Here is a 12,436-nt window from a genome sequence, read left to right on the forward strand (position 1 = left end):
GTAGACTTGCTGTGATAAATGGAACCATGAATTTCTGCTGTCTCCCAAAAAATCCTAAGGAGAATGTCCGGCCATCTGTTTGTGACCTCAAACTGAAACCAACTTGTGTTCTGCAGCAGGACAATGATCCAAAACACACCAGCAAGTCCACCTCTGAATGGCTGAAGAAAAACTAAATGAAGACTTTGGAGTGGCCTAGTCAAAGTCCTGACCTGAATCCTATTGAGATGCTGTGGCATGACCTTAAAAAGGCGCTTCATGCTGGAAAACCCTCCAATGTGGCTGAATTACAACAATTCTGCAAAGATGAGTGGGACAAAATTCCTCCACAGCGCTGTAAGAGACTCATTGCAAGTTATCACAAACGCTTGATTGCAGTTGTTGCTGCTAAGGGTGGCCCAACCACTTATTAGGTTTAGGGGGCAATCACTTTTTCACAGAGGACCATGCAGGTTTGGCTTTTTTGTCTCCCTTAATAATAAAAAGTTTCATTTCAAAACTGCATTTCGTGTTCAGTTGGTGTTGTCACTGACTAATATTTAAATTTGTTTGATGATCTGAAACATTTAAGTGTGACAAACGTAAAAAAAATAAGGAATCAGGAGGGTAAACACTTTTCGGCAGATTGGTCAGGCACACGTACGTACACACAGTGCGTAATGTATTGCAAACCCAAGGTCCATAAGGACGGACTGTCCCGTGCAGGGCAGTTACTCCCACCACAACTACTATATAAGGCAATTGCATGAATTGCAACCACACTACCAGGAGATGAACAGAGGTGTTTAGAGTCAACATGGGCGTATCAGTTAGGCTTTCGACTCACCGGCCACCATGACATGTTCTTCCCCGCCAGGAAGTAGCCATCCACCGTGCTCCGCTTCGTCCTCCACATGGACTGGTAGAAACATGACAGACAGCCAATTTAACGGGACTAAAGGTCGACAACAACAAACCTGTCGTAAAACAAGAACAAATCGCAGGTTTGACAGCACAAACTCCAGTACTTACCCAAAAGCCCACAGCCAGCACCAGAACGAAGTAGACCACCAGTACCACTATGTCCACAGCTACAAAGGTGGTACTTCCTCCTCCAGCTGGAGAGGCTGTTGTAGACATTGTGCTGCCTTGGTTGCTCACTGAAGGGTAAAATGCCATCTAGACATGAAGTAAAGTACAGTTGTGTAAGTTTATTGGAAATAAGTGTATGACTAGTAGGAATAGTGACTAGTAACTGGCTTTATTACCTATTTTTTTGCATTCAATTACAGTAAAGCAAATGTCTACATGCATAGATTATTAGGTGCACCTGCACAATCTCATGACTGATGAATTTATAACATTATTAAAAATGCAACAACATTGTGGTTGTAGTTTGCAGTGGTGAAAAAGTACACTACACAACATCATACTTGGTGGTTTTAATGATATTTGGGCGACCTTACGTAACCAGGTAAGGCAATCAAAATATTAGAAACGTCTCTCAGTACGATGCGTGATCAGATCGGCCTAGATTGTGCAGGCGTGGCTGTCAAAAGTAAGCAAAACTTAAGAGACGAGGACAGTTTGCATGATAATCAATCATAAAATACTGTAAACTCACCTCTTTGTCGGTTGTCAGTCTTAAAGCCTCACTTAAAGCGTCCCAAGAATTATCCGATGAGGACTCTCATGTTTCTTCCACTCGCCACAAGATCAAACTCCACTTTTCAACACGTGCGCACGGAGCCTTGGTTAAAATGTAAGAGGTTTATTGCCTCCCGACGCGAGCGGGAAGGAAGCGAGCGGTCTAAATGATCAGTGCATGTGATGTTAAGACAGCACGGCAGGGTGTTTGCAGCCACATTACAGATATGGCAAGCATGTGCGACATCTATTCCTCTCCGTAAGGGATCGTAGAAATGCACTCAGTCAAACAGAGATTTTATGTGACTTTATAATTGGCAGCATTGTAAAATACACAATACAAAATGCAGATGTTCCATATTTTAGACCATACACATTGAGCAATGTGTGTTAGTATCATCATCACATAAACAAAAATGACAAGCATTCTAAGGGTTGCGGACACACGGAGTATAAAGTCAATCATTTTCCAAAAGATGTTTGCCATTTTCCAAGAAGAATATAGGAATTTACAACAATAAAGTGCGTTATTTTAAGAGATTTAAGTTCAATTTGAAGGAAAAGTGTTCCGATTTGAAGGAAATAACGTTTCAATTTTCCAGGAAAAAGTGGTGACCGGATGACAATAAATTGAATTTGAGGAGACAAGTCATCGTTTTACAAGAATAATGTCAGGATTTATGAGAATAAAGAGGTAACGTTGCCATTTTATGAGAATAAAGCTTGAATTTTAACAATAAGAAAAATTCGGCATTTTACAGGAATACTGTTGAATTTCACGAAAAAGCACAAAAAGTCGGAATAGAACGGGAATAAAGCAGACCAAAGACATTCCTCCAAGTGGCCACGCTTAAAAGGGACAAGCTGGAACTAATCGATGCCTTCCAAGAGTCGTTTTGATTGCGAATGTTGATCCGAAATTGGATGAGAAGGCATTGACGGCCGTAGGCTGTACGCCCTCTTCGAGGCGCACGCCATGCTACGCAAGAGAATTTGCAAGAGGAGGAGTGAGCAGCCAAGCGTACAAGTGTATTCAAGGGTCAAAGTGCATTTGGAGTATGAAAAATGCAAACATGCTGGTAGGTCTGATAACGGGTACGAGAAAAGTGCAACACTTTTATGTCGGAAATAACCAGAATAAAGACGTGTATACATATAGTTTGCCACCAGAGGGAGACAACGATGCCGGGCATTCAGTTAAAAATATGACATTATCCTTGTAATCGTTTTTACATGAAATTACAGCTGTAGTCTTCTTTCTCAAAACATTACGACTTCATTCTTGTAGCATTACGATTATTTTCTCTTGCGATTTTACAACTTAATAACCCTTCGGCTGCACTCTTAGCATGTGTGGATGATCGTAATCAATTATTATTCCTAAGTGATGTGCTTAAATGATTAAACAATTCATCCTTTACATTCCATCCTGATTTTAAATAAAATTAAATTTATCAAAACTATTCTATCTGTACACAATATTATAGCTTCCCTGTCGTGGTATATTTGTAGCTATTTCATCCTGGCCTTATGCACAGTGAGATAACTAAATTGAAAGAAAAGAAAGAATTCATTAGCTGCAGGTATTATTGTTTTATAATAATGAGTATCTGCACTACTACTTTGTTGTTCTACAAAGCATTCTATTTGTCAAGTCGTTACAGTTGCAGTATAATTGGCTATTTATGTACATCACTGCAGATGCTGCGACATTGAAATTCACTCACTCCGAATCCAAGCTCTCATGAGATAAACAATAAAATCAATATTTTGATCTTAAAAGTGCTAATATATCAGTTGTATTTAGATCGGCCAAATATCGCCGTGACGGATTGCACAACCCCGTGTCTAAGCTCCGCCTTCCCATTTATGGAACTCTGAATTGTCAGTTTCTAAAGTGCAATCTATCGCTAAAGAGCAATTCAGAATAAAGTCTCAACCTATGAAGTCAAACTCTTGACAGAGAGACTGGGCAGTAGATCAAGTTACTGTATTCTGCTGAATATTAGCTAACTTCTATTACATCCAGTGTGGTGGGCCGCTTAATAAAATACACACTATGCGACGAGGAAGCTGCCATTATGTGCTAAAAACCCTAAATCAATTACATTTTAATAACATTCCAATTATAAATGACGCTATTTTATTGTATTATAAACTACACCATGAGTGACCTTAGAAAAGGAAACCTATAAAGTGAATCTTTCCCCTCTTATAGACATACAGATTACATACAATATTGTACACCATTAGGAAATGCTCCATCTTTCATGCATTTACAAGTCCCTTAAAAGCCATACAAGTCCTCTTTTTGCTCAGAAATGTGCAATATGTTATGCAACAGTATATCATGTAATTAGGTATACCTGCACAGACATATTATATGCATTCTATATTTACATTTAGCTACAAGAATGAGGAAAAATATTACCAACAACTCTCATTCTCACTATGATGAACAATATTCAATGTGCATCTTTCATTGTGCAGGTGTACCTAATGAGGTGTCCAGTATGTGTAGATACAGCATACACGTATTTGAATACAAAGGAGCTACCAGGCCAGTGGTGAAGCCATACGGGGACTTCTTGGGCTCTTCGGGTTTTCTGCTGCCTGTTGATCACTCAGAACTCTCTGTGGTAAATTCATAAACGGGTTTAAAAACGCTACATAGTAATAAAGGTTGTTTGACAATCAGAGAGGCAGTCGTGACTTTAGGGATTGAGGTCATAAAACTACGACAACGAGCGAGAATGAGCACTATTGAATTTATCATCTGGTGTTAATCGACAGCCATTCGAGGCTTTTTGTTTTTCCAAGTAAAATGTCATGTTTGTAATGTTAACTATTTACAGCTACAGTGGTGTGAAAAAGTGTTTGCCCCCTTCCTGATTTCTTTTTTTTTTTTTTTTTTGAATATTTGTCACACTTAAATGTTTCAGATCAAACAAATTTAAATATTAGTCAATGACAACACAACTAAACACGAAATGCAATTTTTAAATGAAACTTTTTATTATTAAGGGAGACAAAAAATCCAAACCTACATGGCCCTGTGTGAAAAAGTGATTGCCCCCTAAACCTAATACCTGGTTGGGCCACCCTTAGCAGCAACAACTGTAATCAAGCGTTTGTGATAACTTGCAATGAGTCTCTTCCAGCGCTGTGGAGGAATTTTGGCCCACTCATCTTTGCAGAATTGTTGTAATTCAGCCACATTGGAGGGTTTTCCAGCATGAAGCGCCTTTTTAAGGTCATGCCACAGCATCTCAATAGGATTCAGGTCAGGACTTTGACTAGGCCACTCCAAAGTCTTCATTTTGTCTTCTTCAGCCATTCAGAGGTGGACTTGCTGGTGTGTTTTGGATCATTTTCCTGCTGCAGAACCCAAGTTGGTCTCAGCTTGAGGTCACAAACAGATGGCCGGACATTCTCCTTCGGGATTTTTTGGTAGACAGCAGAATTCATGGTTCCATTTATCACAGCAAGTCTTCCAGGTCCTGAAGTAGCAAAACAGCCCCGGACCATCACACTACCACCACCATATTTTACTGTTGGTATGATGTTCTTTTTCTGAAACGTGGCGTTACAAAAAGTTTTGTCTCATCAGAGTACCACAGAGTATTTTCCCAAAGGTCTTGGGGATCATCAAGATGTTTTCTGACAAAATCGAGACGAGCTTTAATATTCTTTCTGCTCAGCAGTGGTTTTGGCCTTGGAACCAAATGCAGACTGTTTTTGCCCAGTGTCTTTCTTATGGTGGAGTCATGAACACTGACCTTAACTGAGGCAAGTGAGGCCTGCAGTTCTTTGGATGTTGTTGTGGGGTCTTTTGCGACCTCTTGGAGGAGTCGTTGCTACACTCTTGGGTTAATTTTCGTTGGCTGGCCACTCCTGGGAAGGTTCACCACTGTTCCATGTTTTCACCATTTGTGGATAATGGCTCTCACTGTGGTTCTCTGGAGTCCCAAAGCTTTAGAAATGGCTTTATAACCTTTTCAAGACTGGTAGATCTCAATTAATCTCAGTTATGTTTTAACAGGAGGTGCGATCACTTTTTCGACACAGGGCCATGTAGGTTTTGAATTATTTTTTTTGTCCTTTAATAATAAAACGTTTAATTTAAGAACTGCATTTTGTGTTCACTGACTAAAATTTAAATTTGTTTGATGATCTGAAACATTGAAGTGTGACAAACATGCAAAAAAATTAATCAGGATGGGGCAAACGCTTTTTCACACCCCTGAATATTACTTGAAATCATTTATCCTCACCTCAAACTTGTTGATGAATTCAGCAAAGATGCCAAAGAAGGCTTCAGTGTTGGTGCCCTTGCTGTCCTCTCCAAAGTAAGACGCCGTTTTGGAAAATTCCTCCATTGCTCTCTGCTGGAGAGACTCCAGAGACTGCAAGGCTGGATGGCTGTTCTCCAGAAAGTTCTACAAACATCACCGAGTCAAGGGTGGCCACATGTTTATCATCATGACATGGTCTACAGTAGTAGTGTACTATGTGAGCATTCACTCTCATAAATTGCAAAGGATACGCTCATGACGACCGCAAAGCGGTCCTCGGCTGTCGTGGGCATTTTTTGACAGGCTGAGCGGATGTTCTGGATGGTTGCGTGGAGGTCGTTGACGTCGGATGTCATAGTCCTTTGATTCACTGCGCGATAAATGTTTATCATATCTCTGATGAATTCATCGTAAAGCTCTTATATTATACTATTTCCCAACTACTTTAAATGAGTCTGAAATGTGGACAGTTTAAAAAGTATTGCTTATGTGTCTGTAGCTTTAATGCTAATGAGTTGTGTTTGTCCATGACTGTTTCTCCGAAAAGCACTGTTGAGTACTTCATCCACTTTTTACAGATACCCTGTAACTCTGCACTTGTCCAACGTAATAGATGCCGTATATCACATACAACAATGCAACATTAAAAAGTGCAAATGTATTTTTGCTATGACTAATGTCACACAGCCTTGCTATGATTATCTCCTCAAGGTTAGAGGCCTCTTGTCTCCACAACATGTCCTTCACATGCTCAGATTCAACAGCGTTGGACGTCTGGGCATTTTAAGATAGCTTTAGCCTTTCATTTTAAGCTTACCGCTCCCCTTGCATATGCACATGTAGCTACATCTTTTCCTGTAGGAGTTAAGACTTTTTTTTCTCTAGAAGCCGTCTGTTCAGTTGGTACTGATTTGTCTCCCTTGCGTGCAAAATTTAATTAAATTGTACCTCTCATTTTTCCCAAAGAACTCGTCTTGTCTCTTGTCTATTTTGAAGCCAGCAGAAAATTTTGCTGAAGAAAAAGTATTTGATCAAACGGATAGCTCGTCTACAGCTGACAGCAGATAGTTAGCTGAGGGCCAGGCTTTATTTAACAAGTGTAGTGAAGCCTTTTTTCCCTTTTTTTTTTTTTTTTTTTTTTTTTTTAAAACAAAGCTGTGCTTTAAGTGGTGGGTGTAAACTTGGGGTGGGCTCATCTAGCTAGGGGCGGGTCAGAGGCGATAACATGTCCATGAGGAAGGAGGTTTTTCCCTTCATGACATCAAGAAAACCCTGAACTACAAAAGTGACCATCTAAGTGCCTCTTCTCCAAAAGTGGAGCAAACAAGTGAGGGAGATGAAAGATTTTTTTTCCCGTTTGGTGCTCAAACAGGCTTGAGGGTCACATATTACTGTTAGAACATCATTAAAATGTCCATTTTGCATGGTAGGGGACCTCTAGGTAATGTATTGCTCGCTAATCCAGTGTCAAAGTGCCAATTCTTACCTTTGGCTGCGAGCGGAACCATTGTGAGATCTTTGGAAAAATCCAGCACATCCGGAAAGTGATGGCACAAAGACTTGACCAGAATATGCAGAAATGTTGACTTGCCATCCACCGTCTTTGTAGTGCTTAACTGCAGGTAAAACGAGGATTTTGTCTTACTTTCCTGTTTTAATCAGCATTTGTTTGTTCGCGACAGGAACACACACAAAAAACTTCTTTAGAATTTCTGAGTGAATAATCGATTTAACCTTAATAGCGTCATTCCTGAATATATTGGTTTCTTGCGTACCTCTGTCAGAAAGTTGATCTTGAAGCCTGTTGTCTTGCTGGTTTTAGGCTGGCTGTTATTCAAGTAGTTGCCCATGGCCAACACAAACTATGAAATGAAGCAAAACAGTCTTTTCATGATATTATTGCAATATAAATCAGTTTGTTTACTCTTTTACTACTTTTGTACCTCTAATATTTTTGCGAGCTTCTTGCTGTTCTTCAGCTCCGAGGAGGCCTTACATACGCATTCGTAGGCCCCCCTCAGCTCCTCTGTCTTCTCCTGCAGGGAGCACTTGAAGTGGAGGCTCTCGAGACGGGTCTTGTACTCCGGCACTGATAGCATCTAATAAAAAAACAAAAACAAAAAAAAACACAAGTGTTCAATGATAAATAGAAATGAAAAGAATAGAAATAGAAAAATATATGTTTTGTTCCAAAAATTCATCAAGAATTCATGAGGTCCACTGAAAAACCAAGACACTGCAGTGACAATGCAAAAAGAAAGCTGCATGTATCACCCGGCCACACTCTGCTCTACCTGCAGCACAAACTGGTCCGGCTCACTGAGTTTGCTCGGGTCATCTCTGTATTCTTCATACTTTTTCACCTCCTCTGCGTCAGGGGCGTACAGCAGCAGCTGTCGGATGTGAGGCGGCTCCAGCCTATCGGAGGCCATGTTCATCAGCACCTGACGCAGCTCTCCTGGCGACAGCTTCAGGTGGGCTATCAGGATGGCTGAGGAGGGATGCAACAGGCATCAACGTCATCCATCACTGTGATTACTACTTTTACAAACGTTTACATCAGGGGTGCTCGCACTTTTTCAGCCCACGGGCTACTTTTAAAATGACCAAGTCCCAAAGATCTACCGCCTATTATATAAATAGAGAAAATACATATATTTACTATATCTATTTTAAAAATATGAGTATGCATTTAGGTACATTACACATGTACATCAGGGGTGCACGCACTTTTTCAGTGTACAAATTATATGATGTTTTATAGAATGAGGTACATAACACATAAAATCTAACAGGTAAACTTTGAAATATTATTGTAAATATTACTGATTAGTATTTGACATTCACATTTTCAAAGTTTACAGGGAATCAAAGTAGTTAATATCATAATTATATTCAATAATTCCTCAATAGTTGTGTCCATAACCTGAGTACGGGTAATATGTCAGTCAAAATAGCTACAGAGCGTTCATTAGGACACACACTTCATGTAATACGTCCAGTTAGCATTTGCTATCAAACATTACCGATGATATAAAATCATTATAAAAAAGACAATGCAGCCGAAGTCAAGGCAACATATCAAAAAGGTATCAGCAAAGGGCACATTTTCGAATTCCTCATCAAATAATAGTTTAAGAAACGGAAGTGTGTAAAACACGCATTTCTATAGTGGAGTTCAGGACACAAAGCAAAGCCATCAAACAATTGACATTTTTCCACATAACCATCCACTACAAGTGAAAGGATAAATTTTGTTATAGATATAAGCATCTTACCGCTGAGTTAGTTTATCCGTAATCAGAATAATGAAGATGAAACGCCGCGGGGGAGCAAGAACGAATCAGGAGGGTAGCTCAATGTCAGCTGACCGATGTCATGACATCTACAAAGTGACGTTTACAACCCAAGCTACCTTTGCATCTACTAGCAGCTCGCGATCGACATAATGGGCACCTCTGGCGCCACCTTCTGGTTTGCGTGTATAAATCTCAAGACCCTGAATAAAAGAAGACCCATCTTTTCCTAACGTTAAAAAAAGTCTTAGATTCAAGTCAATACGGAATAGAATATCATTCCAGACTTACATGCATTGTAGGCCTTCTTGTGGGACAGAATTTCAATCACATCTTTCTTCTTAAACGTTTCAAGCTGTGGTGAAGGCTCTGGCGTGGGCACTAGAAGCAGGGCTAAAGAGATTTAAAAAATGGTTGTGTGCAAACTTTAGGAGGTATAGAAATATATATTAAAAAAAAACAAAAACGAACTCACAAGATCCTTTCTGTGTCCCAAAGTGCATCTCCAGATCCAAATATTTCACCATGTCGTGCAGTTTTTCATGGTCAGAGTTGGCCCCCAACTAGAAGACATACAACAAAGACTGCAGTGTTAAGTAATGACGAGCTATTTGTAACTTCAAATTATGGATGGATCACCTGTCCCCAGATAGTACCCTCCGAGTTCTCCACCTGCTCCCAGCGCAGCCTCTTGACACTCATGTGATGGGAGTCCATCCTGGAAAGAGTGGGCCTGGGTAAGGGTGGAGGCGAGCAAGGTGGCGGCAGAGGGGGTGGCGGCGGAGGCTCCAGGTGCTCTGTGGGGTCGGATAGAGAGTGGGGAAGGGACTGGGGCTGATTTTGGCCCTGGGGTGGCTTGTGGTGGGTCTGGACTTGGGGTTGTTGTTGGGATTGCATGAGATGGTGAGAGGGTTGAGAATGAGGGCGGGTGGTTTGGGTGGTGGCCTGGGTCTGGTGTTGTGGTAGAGGCTGGAAGGTGGAAAGAGTAGGCTGATGCGGCTGGAGAGGCTGGAATGTTGAGAGGAGGGGATGGGATCTGTGGGGTTGCTGCTGTGGCGGGTGGATGACGTGAATCTGGTGCTGGTAGTCCTGTGGAGGGGGCTGGGGGGTCATGTGGTGAATGTGATGGATCTGAGGGGTGCTGGAGTGGTGGTGAGTCTGCTGCATTGAATGGGGTCTCTGGGGGGATGGCTTGATAGGCTGTGGGTGATGGTGGCTCGACTGCCCTTGTGGCGACACTTGGGTATGGTGTAGACCTTTGAGACTTCTGCGACTCTGTGAGTGGCTCTCGCGATTTAGCTGAATGGGAAGTGAGGAAGGCTCTTGCTGGTCTTGATGCAGCAGCTCCGTGGAGGAGTGGTGCGGCTTTGGTTGTTGCATCTGATGGGATTGGTGGAGTAGCTCCGTGGATGAGTGGTGGGGCTGCGGTTTGTGTATTTGATGGAGTAGCTCAGTGGAAGAATGGTGGGGCTGTCCTCTGTGCATCTGGTGGGCTTGGTGGAGAAGTTCCGTGGAGGAGTGGTGGGGCTGCATCTGCATCATCTGGTGAGCTTGATGGAGAAGTTCTGTGGAGGAGTGATGGAGCTTGGACTGGTGTATTTGGTGAAGGATCTCCGCAGACGAGTAGTGGGCGCTGGGTTGCTGCATCTGCTGCAGCATGTCTGCTGACTGGTTGTGGTGGACTTGTTGCAGCTGGTGGAGCATCTCTGCAGAGGAGTGGTGGGGCTGCGCTCTGAAGCTTTGGTGGCTTTGGTAAACGCCCTCGGAATACTGCTGGCTCGAGTTGGCTGTGGGTTGAGGTGGTGGCTGATGCGGAGGTGGGGCTGAGCGGGACTGACGGCGGTGGTGGTGATGAGCTTGCTGCTGCTGCTGTGCTTGATGCATTATATAAAGAGGATGGCGGGCATGGTGGTTGGTGGATTCCGGACCAGGAAGTGGCGGTAAAGACTGGTGAAGCTGCTGGAGCGGTAGTGGTGAGTGGGCTTGCTGCTGGGTGGGCTGGGAAGGCATGGAGTGATGGCTATGGTAGATCTGCTGCATCAGTTGATCCTCGTAGGCTTTCTGCTCCTGGAAGGCTTGACGCTGGTGAGATGCTTGCCTTTCTTGGTAGGCTTGTTGCTCCTGGAACATTTGCTCCTCGAAAGCTTTCAGCTCCTCGTACGCCTTCTGCTCCTCGTAGGCTTGTCTCTCCTTGAACAGTTTCTCCTGGTAGGCCTGCTGTTCCTCAAAAGCCTTCTGCTCTTCATACGCTTGCCTCTCTTTATACGCTTGTTGCTCCTCATAATTCTGTCTTTCCTGTTGCTCTTGATAAGCCTTAAGCTCCTGTATAGCAGCATGGACCTGCAGCTCCTCCTTAGTGGGGAGCACTTTATGGAGGGAGTGTCGTTTGGGCGGCGGATTACTGCGGGGTGGCGGTGGAGGAGGTGGTCCAGATTTGCGGCGGATGGGCACGTAAGCTCTTGGAGAGTGTTCAGGGGTGTAGCTAGGCTGCTGCTGAGACTGTGCAGCTGCAGCTGCAGGCGGAGGAGGAGGAGGAGGGGCAGGCGAGTCGTTGAACTGAACAGGCGGAGGTGGAGGAGGAGTCATGGGGGGTGGAGGGATGTGGTCAGAGGAAGAGGAATAGGTGAGAGAAGAGGCGTTCTCTTCTCCGCTGCTGCTCTGAACGTCGCTTGGGCTGCTGAGCTCAGGACCCACAAAGCCTCCGTTGTCTTCTTCTTCTTCTTCATCATCCATGCCCAACTCCTCCTCATTCTCCTCCTCCTCATCATCTGGGAAAGCCATCTGCACAACATCCTGGCATTAACGCCAATGACATTCTGTTAGAGCTTTACCTTTTTATGTGACGACGTATGTGCAAAGTACACTAAATCAGAGATCATGTGGTGTGCCGCAGGAAATTAAATGGTCCAAAAATGATCATTTATTTACTACAAATATATGTATACATATGTGTGTGTGTGTGTGTGTGTGTGTGTGTGTGTGCGTGTGTACAAGTGTTTTCCCCTTTCCGATTTCATATTTTTTTTGCATGTTTGTCACACTTAAATGTTCAAACAGATGACACTGGGCCATGTAGGTTTGGATTTTTTTTCTCCCTTAATAAAAAGTTTCATTTAAAAACTGCATTTTGTGTTCAGTTGTGTTGTCATTGACTACTATTCAAATTGTTTGATGATCTGAAACATTTAAGTGTGGCAAACATGCAAAAAACAAGAAACA

General features: G+C 42.7%; 2 protein-coding genes across 9 annotated transcripts in view; both read right to left on the bottom strand.

The window, feature by feature from the left end:
- Window positions 1-1,774, bottom strand: part of slc5a11 (solute carrier family 5 member 11) — a 10,975-nt gene extending 9,201 nt beyond the window's left edge. Inside the window, 2 exon segments of the mRNA XM_054758934.1 lie at window positions 827-898; window positions 1,012-1,774. Coding sequence (XP_054614909.1) covers window positions 827-898; window positions 1,012-1,158 — 219 coding nt within the window. The 5' untranslated portion in view covers window positions 1,159-1,774.
- A 144-nt stretch (window positions 1,775-1,918) lies between these two features.
- grid2ipa (glutamate receptor, ionotropic, delta 2 (Grid2) interacting protein, a) overlaps window positions 1,919-12,436 on the bottom strand; it is a 30,847-nt gene continuing 20,329 nt past the window's right edge. For 4 of the 8 annotated variants that reach the window (XM_054758921.1, XM_054758918.1, XM_054758923.1 and 1 more), the window contains 10 exons: window positions 9,857-12,010; window positions 9,693-9,780; window positions 9,509-9,610; window positions 8,216-8,412; window positions 7,865-8,020; window positions 7,697-7,783; window positions 7,408-7,537; window positions 6,173-6,291; window positions 5,901-6,065; window positions 1,919-4,260 (listed from right to left, as the gene is read on the bottom strand). In XM_054758921.1, coding sequence (XP_054614896.1) covers window positions 4,180-4,260; window positions 5,901-6,065; window positions 6,173-6,291; window positions 7,408-7,537; window positions 7,697-7,783; window positions 7,865-8,020; window positions 8,216-8,412; window positions 9,509-9,610; window positions 9,693-9,780; window positions 9,857-12,010 — 3,279 coding nt within the window. In that variant the 3' untranslated portion in view covers window positions 1,919-4,179. The remainder of the gene's footprint in view (window positions 4,261-5,900; window positions 6,066-6,172; window positions 6,292-7,407; window positions 7,538-7,696; window positions 7,784-7,864; window positions 8,021-8,215; window positions 8,413-9,508; window positions 9,611-9,692; window positions 9,781-9,856; window positions 12,011-12,436) is intronic. The other 4 variants (XM_054758924.1, XM_054758919.1, XM_054758925.1 and 1 more) reach the window with 2 other exon arrangements.

The sequence above is a fragment of the Dunckerocampus dactyliophorus genome, chromosome 18 (genome assembly GCF_027744805.1).
Source record: "Dunckerocampus dactyliophorus isolate RoL2022-P2 chromosome 18, RoL_Ddac_1.1, whole genome shotgun sequence".
NCBI classification, from domain to species: Eukaryota; Metazoa; Chordata; class Actinopteri; order Syngnathiformes; family Syngnathidae; genus Dunckerocampus; species Dunckerocampus dactyliophorus.